General features: G+C 31.8%; 1 protein-coding gene across 2 annotated transcripts in view; it reads left to right on the top strand.

Annotated features, from left to right (window-relative positions):
* Positions 1–19,324, top strand: part of SLC4A7 (solute carrier family 4 member 7) — a 62,651-nt gene extending 43,327 nt beyond the window's left edge. For both annotated transcript variants that reach the window (XM_025039085.1, XM_025039087.1), the window contains 8 exons: positions 25–186; positions 353–604; positions 4,398–4,466; positions 5,839–6,012; positions 8,571–8,702; positions 9,289–9,386; positions 13,072–13,179; positions 15,092–19,324. In XM_025039085.1, the coding sequence (XP_024894853.1) occupies positions 25–186; positions 353–604; positions 4,398–4,466; positions 5,839–6,012; positions 8,571–8,702; positions 9,289–9,386; positions 13,072–13,179; positions 15,092–15,173 (1,077 nt within the window). In that variant the 3' untranslated portion in view covers positions 15,174–19,324. The remainder of the gene's footprint in view (positions 1–24; positions 187–352; positions 605–4,397; positions 4,467–5,838; positions 6,013–8,570; positions 8,703–9,288; positions 9,387–13,071; positions 13,180–15,091) is intronic.
* The last annotated feature ends 2,763 nt before the right edge of the window (positions 19,325–22,087 follow it).

Genomic DNA, 22,087 nt, shown 5'->3' with positions numbered 1-22,087 from the left:
ACTTTCTTTTTAATTTTTTAACAGCCTACTGATCCAAATAGGGGCTGGTTCATAAGCCCATTGGGAGAGAATCCTTGGTGGACCTTGTTAATAGCTGCTATTCCAGCTCTGCTTTGTACCATTCTCATCTTTATGGATCAACAAATTACAGCTGTAATCATAAACAGAAAGGAGCACAAATTGAAGGTAACTTTGTCTCAAGTATTATAATTTCTTCAAGAGACCGAGGTGTTTTCACAATGATGAGAGCTTTAAAAGATAGAAGATGAAAATTTCTTCTCTTCGTAAGTAGGATTTTAACCTAAAAGAACAATTTAGACTTATAAATATTCGTGTTCATTTCACTTTTCAGAAAGGAGCTGGCTATCACCTTGACTTGCTTGTGGTTGGTGTTATGTTGGGAGTTTGCTCTGTCATGGGACTTCCATGGTTTGTGGCTGCAACAGTGTTGTCAATAAGTCATGTCAACAGCTTAAAACTTGAATCTGAATGTTCTGCTCCTGGGGAACAACCGAAGTTTTTGGGAATTCGTGAACAGCGGGTCACAGGGCTAATAATTTTTATTCTAATGGGCCTGTCTGTGTTTATGACTTCAGTACTAAAGGTAAAATCTCTTTATTACAATGTTTTAAAATCTTCTTTATCATAAAATTTATACTTGATTGTAGAAAAATGAGAAAATGAAATATCTAAAATTAGTTTTATTTCCTAGACTTTACATGGAAAATAATATTTTGGTATGGTGTTTAGTATAGTAGGCATTTTGATATTAGATGTATCCCTTTAAAAAATAATTCTAATAGGATAGTATTAAAGGTTATATAGAGTTTTGGAAGGAATTAATTCATGACTTATGATCTAAAAGAATACAATATCTAGAGGAGATTTTATAGGCATGTTAGAAAAAATATTGAAAGATGATGAAACTTAGCTATTTGACCAAAATGTAAAAATAATATTGCTATTAATTAAATTAATTAATTCTTCCCGATAAACGAGATGAAACAAAAGTAGTAGCACTCAGTAGAAAAGCATAAACAGCTAATATTATAAATGAAGCATGTAAGAAATTATACTTTATACTAAACAACTTATAGTCACATCTGATTTTTGTCATACACATCCTACTGAATCTAGTGATTTAAAGAAAAATTACTAATAATCATAGCAAATGTAACAGAGTATCTAATCTTAAATTTTGTATTTATCCTGGATGAACTCAACTTCATTTTTCTCTTGGTTGTTTTAGTTATTTTTGTATTTAAAAAAATTACTAAGTAAAGAGTTGTATACCAGTTATAAATTAGGGTACAAGAAGCTTGGGGAGTGTGTGTGTGTGTGTGTGTGTGTGTGTGTGTGTGTGTGTGTGTGTGTGTGTGATTCATTTACAAACAACAACTGAGATTTAAATCCTGAGGTGCTGATTCCGAGGACTAAAAAAGGACAAACTAGCAGAGCTAACTCACTCGAGCGAAGGAGTCTATTAACCTATTTATTCATAAGGCAGAAAACAGTTGTCTTTCAAATGATGTCACTACGATAGGTATTTCTGTGTGTGTGTGTGTGTGTGTGTGTGTGTGTGTGTATCATATAGTAAATAAAAAAAAATAGTTAAATAGTAGAATTCTTTGATCCCCTTTTCTTGGACTTTATAAGAGCCAATTTATCAGATATTTGTAGAATACTTGCCACTGTGCTATTGAATTCTAGGGAAACAATAATAAATAGGATGCATTATTGTCTACTTTTAAGAACTTGGCAATCTACTTGGTGAAACAGGTAAATGGACAATTGCTACATAGTGGTGAATGTATTGTTAGAAGTGCTTGGGACAGAAAGATAAATATGCAATCTTATGGGAATGTTGTCTCCTAATGATGAAGGTTGTCCTTTAAATTTTTAAGTTTAAAACATTTTTAAGTATGAACTGCATTTAGACAGAAAAATTCAAGTACAATATCAGGAAAGCTCTAAAATAAAAAGTTAGTCTTCCTGTTTTTCCTCACTTTCTGAAAGCAGTTCTCCAGAGGTAAACTCTTTTTAATTTTTTTTTTTTTTAAAGTTGTTTTGGCGGTTACTGCCATTGTAGTTTTGCATACTTTAATACAATTTTATTTTTCACTTTATTATCTTTAGACTGAATTTCTTTACCAAAGACAGTGATTTTCAGTCTAACCCAGGGACCTCTGGGAGTTCTCGACACTGTGTTAGGGGCCTGGCAGGGCCTTCCTTTTCTGGTCATGTAACTGTGTGAGGCTGGATTGTCTTCACATACTTCAGCAAGAGCAACATATTGCAGCAGATTGAGCACACATGGAGATATGAGAATTCAGTTGTCTGCTGTTAAGCTACCTACTAAAGAGATTTACAGAAATATAAAATAGTGCTACTCTTCTCACTTAATTTTTTGGGGGAGAATTATAAAATATGTTCTTTATATTAATTTGTAATGGGTCTTTTTATTTTAAAATGAATTAAAATAACTATTTAAAATTTTTTTAAAATTTCTGATGTGGTGAATATCTGTCTCCCATATAGCTATATGTAAACTATATATATCAGTGTATCTATATCTATATTATGTCTATATCTGTATCTGTCTATGGAGTTCACATAAGCAAAAGCATTTGGGGGAAGGGTCCTCAATTTTAAGAGTATAAAGAGTATAAGACCAAAAAGTTTGAGAGCCTATGTCCTAAGATTATATCTCTTAATGAGGATTTTGCACACCTAAGTGCTTAGCCCAGTCTCTCATCCATCACCTGCCTTTTCTTGACTATGTTTTTAGTTTTATTATTTTTCTAAAGTTACCAACATCTACATTCTGTTCTGTAAGGTAAATCGTAAAAATGTAAACCCTCTGAGAGCACATAATCAGTATTATGATGGTATAAATATCCGCTGAGGACTAAGCAGTGTGAGGTAGAAATATACTCTATTTTAATATATTTTACTAAGCTCCTGCTGTTTGGAGAATAATAGCCCAAGCTTCAAGACCTAATAAGTTTTCTTAATGTCTGTTAACTTCCCTTACTTAAAAAAAAAATTATATATACAGGGTCTGCTTTTCCTTGTTTTCTTAAGTTTTGTATTGCTAAAGGAATTTCTTGACTAATTTTGTCATATGTGGTGCCACGGGTGGTAAACTTTAAACATTCTTATATGTTTTACAATTACCCTCACATTTGATTGACAGTTGGATATACATTTCAGTGTTAGAAATTATTTTTCTTTGAATCTTAAAGTCATTGTTTCCTAGAGATCAGTGGTCCTAAGAAGTCTGGTATCTCTTTGGTTTTTGTGACTTCAGAGACATTTTTTTCCCTTCCTAGAAGCTACTAAAATTTTCCTTTTCTACTCCTGATGTTCTGAAATGTTACTGGGACATTTAGGTAGGTAGATAGGGATTTTTATTTACCCTTCTTGTCTCTCTGTGGGTCATTTTACTCTGGAAATTTGTGCCTTTAACTGCGGAAATTTTCTTCCATTGTTTATTTCCTTTTCTCTGTTGTCTCTGTTAGTATTTCTTTAACTCCAGTTAGACATTAGACCTTCTGGATATGGTTTTACATTTTTGTCCCCCAATTTCTCTCACCAATGAAGAAAATGTCCTCTTTTTACCTTAACACTCTATTGGTCTCTGTAGTGTCATCGAAATCATTTTTACAAAATTTAAAAATTATTTTGATAATTACATCTTTAATTTCTAGGAGATTTTCAAAAATTTCGTTTTTTTCACTTTATGGATAAATTTTCTTGAAATTCCCTAAGTATATTGATTAGATTTTTAACATACTTCTTTTTTCCTCCTGAGTTATTTTTTTTCCAGGGTCCTAAGAAAGAACATACTAGGTAGTTAGTAGCATTTTCTCTGTAGCTCTTAGGTCCTTTTTCCTCATAGTTCTCTCACTTGGGTGAGTGCTGATTGTGGTTTTTGAGTAAATGGATGGTGCCTGTTAATAATAGCTTTCCCGTTGGCTGCATAGGCATGGACTGGGTAGGCGGTTTGGGATCCTCCTAATTGCCAAAGTAATAAGAACTTTCTTTTGGGGATGGAGTTCAATTAAGATATTCAGTAAGTGGTACTGTATAATATAGTGGTACTGTAGGGATAGTGCTAGTAATAATAAGGGCTAATGCTTTTTGAGTGATTGATATGTACCATGTGCTTTTTTGAGTATTTTATGTATTTTTAGGAAGCAACATATAGATGATGAACATTTTTTTAAGGAGGTTATTGTTTACTAGCACTCTCTTATTTATGGAAAAGTTAGAGCTCATCACTGAGAGATCTTTTAATTCTCTCAGTAGGTACTCATTGACCATGTTTTTGTGTACTTATTACTGTGATATTGTTTTAGTAACATGAGTTCTAATTGTGCTCATTTCACTTACAGTTTATTCCAATGCCTGTTCTTTATGGTGTTTTCCTTTATATGGGAGTTTCCTCATTAAAAGGAATCCAGGTAAGTTTAAACAATTTAATGATTTTGTAGAAAAAAATATTTTAAATTTGTGAAAATTATTTTTATGTTAGTAATTTATTCTCTCTTGACTCTAATACTTTAAGGGCAATTAACTGGTGACTTCACATCCATGTTTTCTGTGTGATTATTGGCTTAGTCCACATTCCTCCCCGCCCCCAGAAGGATATAATGAACTGATAATGGTCCTGCCCATTTTTAATTTAAGCCATTGAAAGGCTGTCGGTCATTAAAGACTTAAGATAGTATGAGGGAAGATCAAACAAATTGGAATGGGGGAAAAAGTGCTGTTTCTGACATGTAGAACAATTTCAGTGCTTAAAAAGAAAGGTAGATATTAGTTTTCTATAAAAATGGTAATATCTGCCATTTGTATGGTACAATACAGTTTATAAAGCTAGTACATAAATTATTTTCTGTGATCCTCTAAACAATGTTGGGAAGCAGGAAAGGAAGAAACACTAAATTTCGTAAATCAGGAAACAAGTAGAGGGACCGACTAAAGGTTCTTAACTAAGTAGCAATGGAGCCAAGGCTGGAATTCAATGATTTCACTGTTTTGTTTTGTCTTATTTATAATATTTCCTGGAAAACAATCTGATAAAATTTATTAAGGTTTGTTATAAATCCAATCTCAGTGTAAAATATTTAGCTTATGAAGTACAGTTAGCATGGGATTAAAAAAGCATGTTGTCTAAAGTTGCCAGCTAGTGGCTAGCAAGACTTAGAGGCAGCACTTGGATTTTTTTAAGCACGGTCTAGGATCTACTTACTACTGTACAAGAAATGATCTCATTAGCTCACTTTTTTTTAAAATAACAATTTTATGAGGTAGATAGGGCTGATCTTATTCCCAGTGTATAAATGAGGAAATTAAAGCTCAGAAAGACCAACAAATTTGCTCATAGTTTTTCTTTTCAATGGTTGAAAAGTTTTAATTGTTCCCTGAGGTTATTTTCATAGACTTGGTGATATTAGATGTGGAAAGAACCTTATAAGATTGTTACTCTTTTATTGTACATATTAGAAATACACCGAAAAAGATTAAGTGACTTTTGCATTTGATTATAGCAGATAAATTTGTCTAAATCTTTTAATTTCCCAAATTAAAGTGTTTTGGCTTGAGTTTCCTGATTAAATTAATTGCATCAATTCAAATGATTGCCTAGATTTTTTTTTTTCTCCTTGCATACAGATGTTCTATATGAAACATTCTATACTTTGAGAACATGTTAAGGAAGTCATAGTTTCAATCACAAAACCCTAAAGTTAAATATAATTTCTTGTCGTAAGGAGCAGAAATGATATTTTTGTTGAAAACTTTTTCTTGTTTTATTTTTCACTTCATTTGTAGTTTTTTGACCGTATAAAATTATTTGGAATGCCTGCTAAGCATCAGCCCGATCTGATATACCTCCGCTATGTGCCTCTCTGGAAGGTCCATATTTTCACAGTCATTCAGCTTACTTGTCTGGTCCTTCTGTGGGTGATAAAAGTTTCAGCTGCTGCAGTAGTTTTTCCCATGATGGTAAGTAGTTTTTTCAGACTTTGTTACTAATTAATAACATTTTTGTGTGTGTTAATAGCAATTAATTTATCAATATGTATAATTGACTTGAGAAAAGGAGTAGCCCATGTTAAGCACCTGAGGTGCTTCGAAATGTGACTTAGACCTTTCTAGCTATTCAGCCAGTCATTTTCAAAACTAAATTTCTTGTCATTTTCTCAATTTTTGTTTGTTTTGCTTTATAGTCTTTGGGCTATAGAACGCGGTTTTTGTAGTTTAGCACTTTCATGGAACAAATATGATAACCAAATGTAAAAAGCAAAGCAACCAGAACAATATGGTTCTTTAATGGGATCTTTTAATACATCTTTTTCAGAAATTAACAGATCTAGAAGTTAAAAAATAATAAAATATTTGAGATGATATTAACAGACAATATAATTGATTAAATTATCACAGGATATCGCATTTTACAATTAGAGAATATTCATTCTTTTGTAAATACCATGTAAAAATTAGTTATGTACATGGCTACAAAGAAAATCTATAAAAAATGAAAAAACTGTAAAAATTTTACAGATCATATTCTCTCATCACAAATAAATGACAAATGAATAATGAAAAGTTATGTAATCTTAAGAGTGTAGAAATTAAATGCTGAAATAATCTCTGGGTGGAAAACTGAGTTATAAAATCATTGAGGAAGTCCTGAAATGGAGAACTTTTAATAAAGTCTGTGGGATACAGTTAAAGTTATAATCATAGGAAAACATATTCCCTTCATTGTCTTTATTATTCAAGAAGACTTAAAAATGAAACCAAGTTTTTTATTTGTAAAGATCAATAATGGATAAACTCCTCCCAAGCCTGAACAAAGAAGGAAATCAGAGAGCAAAATACAAGATTAAGAAAGAGAAAAAAATGCGTGCGTGTGCGTGTGTGTGCGTGTAACTATATCTATGGAAGAGATTCAAGGGGCTTTACGAAAATATTACATAAATCTATAACAATAAATTTGAACATCTACAGCAGAGTTTGACAAACTTTTTTCTGTAAAGGGTCAGATAATTTTTTAGCCTTTGTGGGACATAAGAATATTATATAGGCACCTATATAACAAGAGAGAAATTTTCAGTTTCATTTTGAAAAAATTCAAAAGGTAATTTTTCAATTTTTTTTAAGTAAAAGACTAATAATGAGAAGAATGGAATTCTTTTTCATTTGGGATATTTCACTTAATTGTGGCTCAAAGTTAGTGTTAAATCAATTCCAAATGCTCATCTGTAAAAACTATTCTTAGTTCATAGGCCATGCAAAACAGGTGGCAGACCAAATCTAACCCAGGGGCTATAGTTTATCTGCCCCTCATCTAGAGGAAATAGATGATTTCCATACTATATATATATTTCCAGAATTGACCCAAAGGAAGTATAAAACCTATGTAAAGTATGCCTCTGTTGCATAGAAGAGACTGGAAAAATAAAGAGCTCCCCTTGGAGTATCAGGCCTAGATGGGTTAATAGTTGAATTTTCAAAAGAACAGTTAATTCTAATACTTCTTGGATTATTCTAAACGAAAGGAAAAGGTGGAAACTTCTGCACTTTTTCTCATGAAACACTAGCAAGATCTTAATACCACATCCTAATAAAGTTATACAAAAGAATTAGTGCCTTCTCACTGGCTGATATAAATGAAAACATCTTAAAGTAAGATATTAACAAATAAGTGAATGTACAGTGTTTCTATAAGTACTGTGTCATGATTAAGTAGATATACACTGATACTTGAACATCAAAATTTATCAGTATAAACAAAGTTAAACTTTTATAAAATTTCATCGTGAACAAGTATTTGTAAATGAGTTTTAATATAGGAAAGCCTGCTATTAACTATTGTTATTTGATACTGAATTGAAGGTTCTATGATATAAGATAATATAATAGTTGGTATAAAGAGCTAACGTTATTTGTCCATAATGTGTTTATACACCTATTAACGCAAATGATTCAAACAAAAAAGACTATAAAAGCCTTCATAGAATTAATAAGAATTTTGTTTGAGTGGCTAGGTACAAGAAAACATGAGAATTGGTCTTAGGCTCTATCTTAGTAATAATGTGAAAAATGGAAATGGGAAAAAAATTTATTCACAATAGTGACCAAAAACTATAAAATACTTAAGACTGAATTTGAAAAGCAAGACCTATGTAAAGAAAAAAAGCAAAAACTTTGTAATAACTTGTAATAGTTTCTTAGGGCTGCTGTAACAAAGTACCAAATACTCATTGGCTTAAAGCAACAGAAATCATTCTTCATAGTTCTGGAAGCGAGAAGTCAGAAATCAAGATGTGGACAGGGGCCATGCTCCCTCTGAAACCTGTGGGGAATCAATCCTTTTTTGCCTTATCCTAGCTTCTGGTGGTTTGCCAACAATCTTTGACATTCCTTGCTGGCGACTGCATAACTCTTGTTTGCATGCTTTTTTATTATTTATGGCTTATTATTTTTTTCTCTCTTCAAGTGATATAATTTATATATTTTTAAATGTTGCTTAATATTCTCTCTCCCACTTTTTTAAGGTTCTTGCATTAGTCTTTATACGCAAACTCATGGATCTGTGTTTCACAAAGAGAGAACTTAGTTGGCTTGATGATCTCATGCCAGAAAGTAAGAAAAAGAAGGAAGATGACAAAAAGAAAAAGGAGAAAGAGGTAAAAAGACAAGAACACTTGTTTAATATTTTGTACCAAGTGGCACTATAATGGGCACTTTATGAGAATCACCTCCTTTAATACCTCTTCAGAACATATTATTATAAAGTATAAGTACTTTATTATCACCAGTGTACAAATAAGGAAACTGAGGCAGAGAGATTAGTAGGTAACTTGTCCCAAATGGGTAGTTCTTACCCATTTTACCAGTTTGTACCTCCATAGCCCTGACACAAAAATATTTTTAAAAAATTACATATCATGTATATTTTTAATCATCTGTCAGGAGCATTTAGCAGGATGAAGACACGGGTTAACACAGAATAATTTTACATCGTAGTGTACCATCTAATTTAACCTTAAAATACAAGCACATTTTAGCATACATTTTAATTTTAACAGCATTTTAATAATCTGGCATGCATGATGACCAAAAGGACTTTTAAGTAAATAATCTTTTTACAAAAAAGTCAAATAAAACTTTAATCTTTATATGCAGTATTCTGTACCATTAGTTGACTTGTAACATAGAAGTTGATCTGAAATATTCTGTGGAAAATAATCTCTTTATGTATGTTCTCTAAAGGAAGCTGAACGGATGCTTCAGGCTGATGACGATACTGTGCATCTTCCATTTGAAGGGGGAAGTCTCTTGCAAATTCCAGTTAAAGCCCTAAAATATAGGTGAGATAAAACTTCATCTTGTAAAATGTATTTTATATACATGTCAAGTACATGAACAAGCCATGTAATGCTTCTTTAAAAGAGTGATATCTATTTTTAAAAAGGTGACAAAACCTGCATCTGGCTTATCAACTAAAGGAGGATTTCATGCTAGTCTTCCACTCCTTCCCCTCCCGTATTATAGGCAGAAGTGAAGAAAAAGCTGGACTTGAACCAGAGCGTTCAACTAATGTCCATGCCAAGCAGAAAAGATTTGTCTTTCATCACTCTTTGTTTTAGTGAAGTTCAAAATCGGTACATGAGTCCCTGAGTATTCCCATTCTCTCAGTAGTATAGCTTTTTCCTTTCTGCCCTTCATTAGGGCCCGGGTCAGTGTGTGCTGGAAGGTAAATGTTTGTAACCCATTTTCTGATAACCTCTCAGTATGTAACTATGTTTAGGAGCCCTAGGACTCTTCTAGTTTCCAAAGGTGTGATTTGACCACTGGCTGTGAAGGCTCGTATTATGGAAAAATTATTGTTTCATATATCATTTGTCATGTGTGTTTTATATTTAAAAATAAGAACTAAAAGTAGAGGTTGGGAAATGTAAATTAAAAAATTCTTTTGTAGTTTTAGAAGATTAAAAACCTATATTATTTGTGCACACCTCTGATGCCTATTACTACCCACTTATTTCATTTTAAATTAGCTATTTATAGGAGAAAAATCAGTTTTAGAAAGTATATAGATTCCTTCTCTGACCACTTAATAAAAATTGTTGATATTTAATTAACTTGCTTCAATCTTTTTTTTTTTTAAACTAATCTTTATACTTTAAATAGAGATTACATTTGGACTTGTTTATGTTGATTAACTTTTGATAAATGAATTTATTAAGTAATTTTCTCTATACTTTTTGCTGTTAATTTTCATCATTGGTATTATTCCATGTCACTTTCATGATTTTCTCTCAAATCTTTATGTGCTTTAAATTAAATACCACATATAGACATTTTAATATATCCAACTGTATGCTCTGCTACACTAGATTCTATCAATGTTCGTTAAATGAATTAAAATATTAACTTCGTTGGTTGGACTTCTGAAAAGAATTTAGGAATTGCTATGATGGTTATTAGTGACACCAATTTACTGAGATTATTTACCACTTAATTTCTATAGGTCCTGCATTACCACTTTCTCACTATGATTACACATGGACTTTGATGAACTTAAGTGGCATCTATACACTTACATTATCTGATATTTAACTTAAAGAATGGGTATCTGTATACTTATTTTTGTTTTTTAAGTGATGACATGAGCCATGATTAATGCTGCTTCGTTTGAAATTTGAACATCAAGAATGCCAGGAATTGGTTGGCCTGTGTCTGCAAGAAGTTTAAATTTTAAGTAGCTCTGGATTACTAGCCATGAAAATCAATGAGATAGTATGTGAAAGCATTTGAAAACTGTAAAGCCCTTATAAACTGTGAAAATATTTAACGTAGGCAAACTTTTTCCGATTAGTTTTATTTTGGGAAAAAAATGTATATATACTTTCTTCAAAAAAGGTCTTAATTTCTAGTCAGGAGAAAGTTCTTATTCTTACTTAGAGGAGGACATTTAGAAGCTCAAAAGTGTTTCAATAATTTCTTCAGTTATTTGAAGTTGGTAATTCAGCAAAGAATAATTATGCAAAGTTTCAAGTTGTATGGCTCTGCCATTGCGGAATCTGGGCATTCACATTTTGCTCACTTTTTAAAATTTGACTTAGTGAAGCAGCCATTCCTAGAGACTCCAAAGACCATGCCACACTTTTCTACAGACTTAAATTTTAAATGATATTCAAGTTTAAAGTATGAGCAAAACTAGCACTTTTTTTTTTTTCTTAAATTATTATTTATGCCTACAGCACCCGGTCTTCCTTGGTGGCCTCCCAAGCAAGTCCTAACCAGGCCCAACCCTGCTTAGCTTCCGAGGTCAGACATCGATTGGGTTTGTTCAGGGTGACACGGCAGTAGACCATGGACCTTGGCTCCACTGGGGCGCGAACCCAGGACCTTCTGCATGTAAAGCAGACATGCTAACTGCTACACTATGGAACCATGTCCAAAACTAGCACTTTCTAAATGACTGCTGTTTAGTCACTTATAACCTGGTTGCCATCACATTGTTAATTAAACACCTAATTTGACATTTGTATTTGTAGCTTTTGTTGCATGAAATTTTTTTTTGTTTTTTTTTTTGTTTTTGTTTTTATTGCTGAAGAAAAAGGGCTTGCAAATATATTTCTGTTACCTTTGTAGTACTTTCATATCACCTGTGACTCACCAACTTGGGCCCAAAATTATTTATGGGTATCATCATTATTGGATTTGTGTCTTGAAGTAATTTTTACAACATTTCATAGGGTCATGGAATGATTACACTTATTCCTTTTGAAAAGGACAGTATTTTGTTCTTTTGATTTTCATTTTGATTAATTTGATAACACTTCCATACTAAAAACGTGAATGGTAACAAAAAGCAGTATTTATAAACCTGTTTTTGTATTATCTGCTGAAATATTTTCAGAGCCGGTTCCAGTTGTAAAGTGTCACCTCTGAACAAGCCCAATCCCGTCTGATCTCAGAAGCTAAGCAGGGTCGGGCCTGGTTAGTACTTGGATGGGAGACCACCAAGGAAGACCAGGTGCTGTAGGTGTAAAAAATAGAAAATAAGGGATTATAAGCTGACAAAGTCCTTGCAGTCTGTGAGGTCAACCAAGGATTGCCTCACCAAAAATAAATAAATAATAAAAATAAATGGAGATATACAGATAAGAATTTTTAATATCAAAGTGCAGTTACATGTCAATTATATCTCAATAGAGCTGGGGAAAAAAGTGTTTTCTAATGAAACAAAAGCAAATGATATATTGATTTTAAAAGAAAATCTTTTTCTCAAGACTATGAAATCAAGTGAGTGACTTTATGTGATATCAAAAGAATCCTTTTCACCACAGGTGAATAAGGTCGATTGACTGGACTTCAGTTTTCATTTTCTATATAGCTTCACTGAACAAAGGTCTAGAAAATTTAAAACAAAAGTTGTAAGCTAACACATGGAAATGTGCTTTAAGGCTCTGTCACTTACATTTAGATAAAAAATGACAATATTGTAATAAAATAAAATAAAATAAAATAAATTAAAAAAATAAAAAATAAAGTGTCACCTTTCCCAGAATTCTTTTTAATATTTTTTAAGAGCTATAAAAAACAAAGTTTTTTTAAATTATAATCTTAATTTTTCCTTACCTACTTCGGATATTTATTTGATGAGATTAAAGGTTGTGCCAATTATAAAAGTTTTCTAATTGACTTGAGGCAATATTACTCTTTTATATTTAGAAGTACATTAATGTATTCTTTTATGATATTTTAGTAGTGTATTTCTAGACAAGTTGATCATCTTGGGCATCATCGCCAATTAATCTTACTCCTAGTTTTGATTATAAAGAAAGAGTCATTTCCTCACAAAACCTTTGTAACAGAACGAACTCCAGTATTCTGATGTCTTCTTAGACCTTGGTTTATGTGCATGGCAAAGAATTTTCTTAGTTTTAAGTTGACGAAAGCAAATAATATATTGGTAATAAGAGTGACATTATTAATGCTTTTGCAAGTACTGAATACTAACCAAAAAGTGTATTTGTTCTTCAGTGTTGATCCCTCAGTTGTTAACATATCAGATGAAATGGCCAAAACTGCCCAGTGGAAGGCACTTTCCATGAACACTGAGAATGCCAAAGTAACAAGATCTAACACGAGGTAGCTGTAACTATTTACAAATTTTCTAACTATAGCCTAATTTCAGTTTACTTATGGATAGCTGTTCAATAAAACCTTTAAATTTAACTCAATTTACATTAATTTATATTCTCCTTACTTAAAACCAACCTTTTCCTCTTCCTTTCTTTTTCCTTTCATCTGTCAATCTATCAGTTATTTTTCTGTATACTGAAATCAAAGATACTGATTGTTTTATTTTTAAAATTTATAGTTGCCTGTTTAAAACAATTTGAGCTGTTTTATTATAGAGATGAATATATACCTATGGTAGTATAGAATAAATATATAAAATCATATAAAGAAAGATAATTACTAGGGATTAAATAAATACTACACTTTGAACACACTACCTCAATCATGCTTTCTGGTGGTCCAAGAAGAAAAAGAAAAATATGAATTTTTCCTTGTTTTGTTCTGTTTTGTTTTAGCCTACAGTTTCTTCTGGTGAGGCAACCTTTTTTTCTTGAAGATCTTTGGAAGAAATTTAATTCAGTTTTATAATGGACCATATACCACATAACTATTTCTTATATTTCTTACTATGTAACCGTGTTTTCTTTCTTTTGCCCTCATTTCAAGGCCTGAACCTCAGGGATTCCAATTTGATAATCATTAGTACTTTAATCATTTAGGTCTCCGGAGAAACTAGAGTAACTAATATTTATTTTGTGTACATTATGTGCCAGATACTATATTGGTTGTCAGTATATCTGTTTGGGCATCAGATCAAAACTTCTCTAGGCAAGCAATCATATAGCTATTTTTGTTTAATTCCTATCTTTCTGGCTACTGTCTTTTGATAATTGATTAGGTTTTCCCATTCTCTACTTCCTTTTAGAACCTTGTTCCTACTTAATCTCTATCATTTTTGTTTGTTTGTTTGTTTTTATATCATCATTTCTTGAGTTCTAATTTCTAAGCCAGACTGTTTCCTTTCATCATTTCTATCTTTGATCTTAAAAGGTTTTAAGTGAAACTCTTTTGTCATTTTAGATTATTTCATGCAGCCAGAATTTCACTAAATAATCTTTTACTCTTAATTTTTTACATCTCATCCACACTCCTGGTTTAGATTGTTAGTATGGTTATGATAAATATATAGACGTTATAATAATAATATAGTATTTTCATACTTCTGCCTTTCATTTAGGTTGTCCTTCAATTCAAAATTAAATGAAAAAGAATTAAAAAAATAAAAAATAAAATGGGAAGAAAGAGAATGTTTGAGTTATGTTGTTTAACAGAAAAATGTTTAGGGAGGCCATTCTTTAGTTTTGCATGGAGAATTCAGCAAAGCATTGTGTGTTTTTATACTTTTGAAAAAATTTCAAAACCCCAGATATTCATGTGTTACAATTAAGTTAGTTTATCCATAATCATGGAATTATCGTATTTCATATAAACTTTTGAAATATAGAATATGTGTTTTGATCTTACCTTTGTGAACCAAATTTGGGGAGAGAAGGTTTGTAATGTAAATTTGTTACATTTTTTAGGAAATTTGTGTGATGCTTACTTATATTAACAAAGATTAATTTTTTAAATGGGGTTTTCAGTGAAATAAAAGTCTAATTCTATAACTGTTCATTTATAAAATAAAAATAAACATAGTCATACTGACCAGTTACAAGGAGCTTCTCTTCAGTTGTAAGAAAAACATGAATTTTAGTGAGAAAAATATCCATTAAAAAAACTAAGAGTTTTTAATATTTGCATTTTCAATTAAGTTTACTGGTAGGAAAAGAAAGCAGTAAAATAATAGCAAGACATAAGACATATAGTATTAATAGTCATCTCCAAGGCTTATTATGAATACTTATTCTTGGCCATGTTTAAGGTGTAATATCTATTCATTTCAAAATCATTTATTCTCATTCTTTGTTTTAAATAGCCCTGAAAAACCTGTGAGTGTGCAAATAAATTTTGAAGATGAACCAACAAAGAAATACATGGATGCTGAAACTTCGTTATAAAATTGAACCAAGAGAAATTATATAGATAGATATACAGATACATATATATGTATAAAATGTGTGTGTTTTCATGTCACTGTATATTACCATATTGTATGTCACGCTGTTGATGCGTGACCACTGGGTTAAGTAGTGTCTGAAGTTTGTGAGGATCGTCATAGAGACCATGTATATATGAAATGGTCTTTCAGAAGTAAGGTACATGGTTTTTACTATTCAAATATATCTTCTGTTGAAAAAATTTGTTCTGTTCTGCAGTAGAAAGATATGGGAGAAAAGCATTCAATCTTTAAATCTCAAACTTTAAATCTATTTGTTTATCAGTGATAATTTATACCAACCTTAAGTGATATGTACTTCGTCTGTATAGTTAAAATTTTAACCTGAGTTACTGAAAATTTTCACATATCATTTCACTTCTGTTAGTGCTTTATGGAAAGGTATGGGAAGGACAGAGAATCTTTATGCCAATGCCGCGGGACAGATGGTAACATGTCATGGCTTCTCTTTGTGTTTCATTTATGTAGATGTCCATCATGTTTAACAAGCGATGGATATTTTTTAGCTATCGAGGATAGAACAATAGAATCTTTCTAGATATGAACCGTAGTGTTGACCTTTTTGTTTTAAAATTTATTTTCAATCTTAGAACCTCCACCACTAGGTTTCCATTTAGATAGACAAGTAAAATTGCAGACGATTTTATTATTTAACCCCATATTAGTCATAATTTATGAATTTTAGAAGCTATAAAATGCCAATTTACAATAGTAAAATTTTGTTGCGTCTGTAGAAATTTTTTCTGAATTCTGATACTTTGTTAGAGCCCAGAATGCCCAGTTTGTTCTCTGCCTTTTCTGTCTTTTTCTTAAAATGTGGTTTAATTTGTATCAGGTTCAAGTTTTTGATTATTTTTCTATTATAAGTAGTGTACGATTCAATAATCAGGAGTCAGAATTCTTAAATGGGTTTATGATCAGTATTACTTTATACTATTAAGAATTACTTTCATTTTCTGTTTACATTGTTTCTATTGTATAGATAATATTTAATAGATATCTGTGATTTCAAATTAAAATATTTATTTTAATTGATATGATGCTTAAATATATACACATTTGAAAAGGCAACAAATATAGAGTAAATTGTTAATGTAAATAGTTGGTGCTCACTTGCATTTACAGTTTATATCTGAAAGCAGTTGACAGAATTTACATCTTTGATATAATGCACTGCCATATTTGTATTTTAAAAGGAATTTAGACATTCTGCGTATAGCTCAGATTGATGGCATTCTTTCTATTTCATGTTAGTATTTGTTATTTAGTTTTTGCATTTCGGAGCTATCTAACCTCTAGCAAATTTTTTTAGTTATCTTTTACATACTCTTAGCTCCACATGAAAAATAAATGTTGTTCTTGTTCAGCCTGTAGGACTGGATGAATGGGGTTGTGAAAATAATTTGGCAAGAGGATGATTTAGTATTGAAGTTTGAGAAGCCATGGAAATATTGAAAATAGTGACATGAACATTAGGATGAAAATAGTGACATGAACATTAGGAAAATAGTGACATGAACATTTAAGAAATTCCAGTGCTCCCTATAATCATTTAATTAAAGTACAAAAGTATAAAGAATTACTCTTATAGAGAGGATCATGAGAAATGCCAAAAGCTGATATTAATAGCAATTCTGAAGTGTTTTTAATTCATTCTAAATTACTTAATGTAATTTCACATCTGAGACCATATTATCAGATTCTAGTTAAAATAAAGTATTCAATTTCTGCCTCAGATGGGAGGTTACAACTAACTATAGCTACTTTTTATTTAGAAAATATAGCTGGCATCATTTGGTACTGCCTAAAAAAGAGTGAGACTCTATTGGCAATTGATAATAGAGTATTACCCATGGTGCTTGTTATTGTTTTTGAGCTTCCATTGAAGTGATTCCTTTATACTCATAGCAGCATAATCATTTCCAAAGACCGCAGTATTTGCTGCTGTATTTCGTAAACTCCCCCTGATACACCTGAACAGGAAGATTTCCTCACATCGTTTCCTTGTGTCTGGACATCATAGGGTAAAACATATGTGCTTATTTTATAGGAAGTGATTTTAAAATATAAACTGAAAACTACCTGGGATCATAGTGTTTCTGTGATTTTATTTAATTATGTATAATAATTATCCAGTGCCAGAAAAAACATGACTTGCAAAATACTTTGCACTCAAAATATTTTTAGTATTTGTTAATGGTTTCTGCTTTCTTTTGACTACTTGACTTACAAAATGATTTTATATGACTACTCCATTGAAGAGTAAAGGTAATTCATGTTTAAGTAATTAACTGCTTGTTTTATGTAGTCATGATATTATTTCACTATTTTTGAAAAATAACAATCATGGATAGCATTCATTGCAAGAAAGTGAAAAATATAATTTACTCCAGATATTGATTTTTAAATGTTGCCTTAAATAGGTGAAAATGAGCAGTAGTAATTGCTATGTACTGATTTACCTCAAGGTGCAAAATAATTAAACCTGTACATATTCCATTTACAAAATAAATTCATATAAACAGCTCTGCACTTTCTTAGATGCCTTGGTTTCCAGGATGGAGCTTAGTGCTACTGAATACCCTGGCCACAGAGCCGCCTCAGGATATTCTTCTCTCCACCCTGTTTTATTTATTTATAGATGTCTGTTTACAAATACTGTAATAAATCTCGATGTTGACCATTTGAAAATTACTTTTCTTTGAATGCTATTTCACTCAAAAATAGCAGCTTTTGAGAAAACAATGAATTAACTTCCCTACGCTAAAGGATGATTCTGTGTATTTTTAATAATATTAGATATACTGAAGTGAAGCACACAATCTTTCTAGTGTGTGTGTGTGTATGTGTGTGTATGTAAATTATAAAATCTTAAATCTCTTAAGTTGTTTAAAAAAGCTGTGGCATATCAATGTCCACATTTGCCAAGTCTTCTGTAAAAAATGTAGGACAAAAATTTTTTATGTGCTAATGCATGTATTTATAAAGGAGATTTCTTTACCACTTAAAATTAACTTTTGTTTTTTCATCCAAAAAACATTTCTGTTTCTTCCACATACATAAAATATATGTATGTACTAATAGCTTTCTAATTTTTTTGCTTTTACAAAGACAGGTTCAGAATTTTGTAAAAAAGAAAAATAGTTTCTGAAACTGAGGTATGACACCAGAGCTTTCTGTTTTTTAAGGATTATATCATGTACATCAGTTCTGTAAATGTGCTCAACAGTTTTACATGTGTATCCTGTTTTAAAGTGCTCAGATTTCAGATGCATATGCCATTGATATAAAATTATAATTAAAAAATGTTTAATTTAATGTTTTAAATTTATTTATGTAGTGGATCACATCATTGTTATCGTATGCAGTACAGTTATGTGAAATGTCTTTTGCTTTAGTCCAACAATTATTTATTTTTTAGAAAGTAAGCTTAAAGATTTTAAGGACATTTGAAATTTAAAATAGTGTTCTAAATTTCAAAATTTGGCTATTTTTATGTAAAGTTGGTTCTATTTTAACTTTGCAAAAGGTAATATAAGTATCAAAAATAGGAAAACATACAGTTGGAAATGGAATCTAAAGATCATTTAAAAAATTTAATTAGCACATATTGACGTCTACAGTGACTTAGACTAATTGTAAACCCCAGGTTTTTTTTTAGTCAAATTTTTGTGCGTTGTTTGATTTTTGTGTCATGGTTTTTCTTTTGTTGCTTTAATATTAATTTCTGTGTTGTTTCGTAGGGGGATTATCTTCCAATGTTTACTGTGTTTAAATAAATAGAAATTGAATTTTATCGTTCATTTATATAATATTTGATAGCTTGGTATAATTTCACAATACAGTTCTAATTTTTATGACTTTTATAATTACAGTGATATTTTCTTTTGTAATAAAATCCAAAGTAAATTAAACATTTAAAATGTAGAATTGATATTTTTCATTTATATGGAGTACAGGTCTTTACCAAGTCTATAATGTGAATGATCCTGCCTTTCAAATTTGTTTCATAATTGTTAGAAGAAAACTATTTTTTGGAGATGTTATTGAAGTTGACAGAGCAATAAAAGCCTACTGAATTAGTTATCGGAAGTTGTGTTTATTTTGTACTTTGATTATTAGAAGAGCTGAATATCTTTCTCAGGAGGAAGGATTGGGAATAAAGGAATGTGAGCGATTGCTATTTCCTGCCTCCTAATATTCATATGCTTCAGTAAGAAAGAGACAAAAAAAAGGAAACAGAAAAGATTAAACAAAATTGCATTCACAATGACTTTTTGATAGGAAGTTGAGAAATTAAAACCTTTAAGATGGTTGGTTCATTATTTTTCCTATTTCAAGACATATCTATTTAGGATAGAATTTTGTAATGCGATGTGTAATGAGCACAATTTATATGATGTGTGATAAACATGTTAATACTGAATTCTCACAGACTCAGCTTATTTTTCTTTTTATAATGGCTAATTTTATGATTTTTTGAAAAACAATAGTAAATAACAGGTCTTGGTTTGTTTTCCATTTGGCACATATGTAACACCTTCCTCCTGTATTTTCTGCAGTAAAAGCTTCTGATACCCCACCATGAATTTGATAACTTTTGGGATTGAGATATGGAAAGGTGCTTCTTATGGCTTTAGAAATTTCTTTTGAAAGTTTGCTTACATTGTTTTTTTGAAAAATATTTTGTTAATTTATTATACCTACAGAACAAATTCTTTTTTCTTTGATTCTTTTTTTTTTTTTTTTTTTTGGAGAAGGGACAGGGGGAGATAAAAGGAAATGTATCTCACTCATTTTTGTTGAATCTTGCTCCTTAAGGCATATCTGATCTCTTGAGCATCAGTTCTTTCTGTAGTTGACCTTTACATTCCTGCCTCTGTGCCTTTAATGATAACATTCCCGTTATTTGGAAACCTGCTCTTCTATTTCTCTACTATTCTTTCAAAGTTTAAGTTCTGCTTTTTCTTCAAATTTTACTCAGCCTTCTGCTATCAGTCTACAAATTATTCTAATTTCTCCACTGGAAGAGAGAGCGAGTGTGTGTGTGTGTGTGTGTGTGTGTGTGTGTGTGTGTGTGTGTGTGTGTCTGTGTGTGTGAGTATTTAGCCTAGTTCGGTCTTAGACCAGTGGTCTAATGGTATTTCAGAAATTTGAAGAAATGTTTTTGTCTTCTTGCTAAGTTGATCTGAGTATTTCATTTCCTATTTAACTTTTATTTGTTTCTCTATGTTGTAGTTATGACATTATGCTGTTTTACCTTTGAACTATGTCATTTACATTATCTGAATTCATTTCAGGATAGTAAAAAGGGTATTAGAAAACATAAAAGGGATGTTAGGTCTTAAAGATTTACGCCCTACCACATAAGCCATAAGCTTGGTGCAAGCATGACCCCTCTGAGGGTCATGTATCTTTATCATCTTATAGAGGACAGTGTGGATTATCAGGTGGAGGTGATAGTGCACCTCTCCTCCAGAAGCTGATATTTTTCATATCTCAATCTATGCAACTTTCAGCTATATTCAGGGAAGGCCAAAATGTTAATGTTTTGTTGAGGAGGAGGAAGGTGGGAAGCATGGTCAGGATTCTGATGAAGTTAAGTGAAGTCATTTTGTTTCACTGCTTAATATTTTAAATGTCTGTAGAGAATACTTTTTCTACCCACCTGTCAACTTTTTTGTTGTTTTCTTTTGATTAGTAACACTACTCCCTCTAGTTTTGTGATCTCTGAAGTTTAATTGTAATTTGTTGTATTTACCCGAATTTGGCTCTGATCTCACCCTTCTAAATTTCCAATATGGAACCTGTTCTAGTTAAAAAATATATTTTTTCAATTACCAAACTCACCTGTTCTTTCCCACGGGGCCTACTTTTCATTATTTAAAGCAGACAACATCAGGGAAAGGGGTTCACTATTCACTGGAAGATTTCATCACCACGCTAAATGACACCCTAGTGGGCATTTGGAGCGCTATGCAGATGGGATTGAGTAGGGCCTCCACTTGAAGAAACTGTCCGCGGTTGAGACTGCACTCCAGATTCAAACCGAAGCTTCTACCCTGCCTCCATCACTTACTAGCTCTGCAGTGTTGGGCATCTTGGGAAACTCGTGCCTCCATTTTACAACTCCAAACTGGGGTAAAAAATAATGACCACCAGATGACGTTGTGAGGAGTAAACAAAACAGGCAAGAGGAAGAGTTTGGAATAACGCCTAGCACATTTTTAAAGCCCCATAATGTGAATAAAGTGGCTTTTTAAAGCTTTATCTAATGCAACTCAAATATTTTTCAAGAAGCTTCAGACTTTCACAAAAGATGAAGAGACTTGCCCAAAGCCACAGAACCAGCTAGTGATAGGTTTACCTAACAGATCTCTTGAATCTCAGGTCACTCTTTTTCGCAACACCGCATTCTCGTTGCCTGAAGCATGTAGTGCGCTTAAGTAGCGAAGTGTCTTCATGCTATATGAAAGCTATTTAGCATGTAGCATTGATCCTTTTCTAACTAAATCTTTGCTTTGGAAGAAAATAACTTTAGTCCATAGCAATTCTGAAAATTAAAGATGAAGGAAGCTGCTCCTCACTCTCATTTTATTTCAAACGTTAAAGGTCGGGCACACAAGTTTAGAAAAATCCCCAGCGTTTAGGAAACCCTGCGTTTAGGAAACACAGGCAAGCAGCTCTAGATCGGGGGGAAGTGCCCTGCAACGCCACCTCTAAGCACCGCTTCTCGCCTCTCCAGCTTGCAGCCTTGGGCTGGAACCTGCGCGTTCTCTGGTTGCTACGGCAACACTGAAGCAAGCGTCACCTGTGGCTATGGCGCTCGGCACGCGGCAGCACGGTTGTTCCTGA

Source organism: Pteropus alecto, unplaced genomic scaffold, assembly GCF_000325575.1.
Source record: "Pteropus alecto unplaced genomic scaffold, ASM32557v1 scaffold10, whole genome shotgun sequence".
Taxonomy (NCBI): Eukaryota; Metazoa; Chordata; class Mammalia; order Chiroptera; family Pteropodidae; genus Pteropus; species Pteropus alecto.
This window is presented reverse-complemented; position numbering and strand designations above follow the sequence as displayed.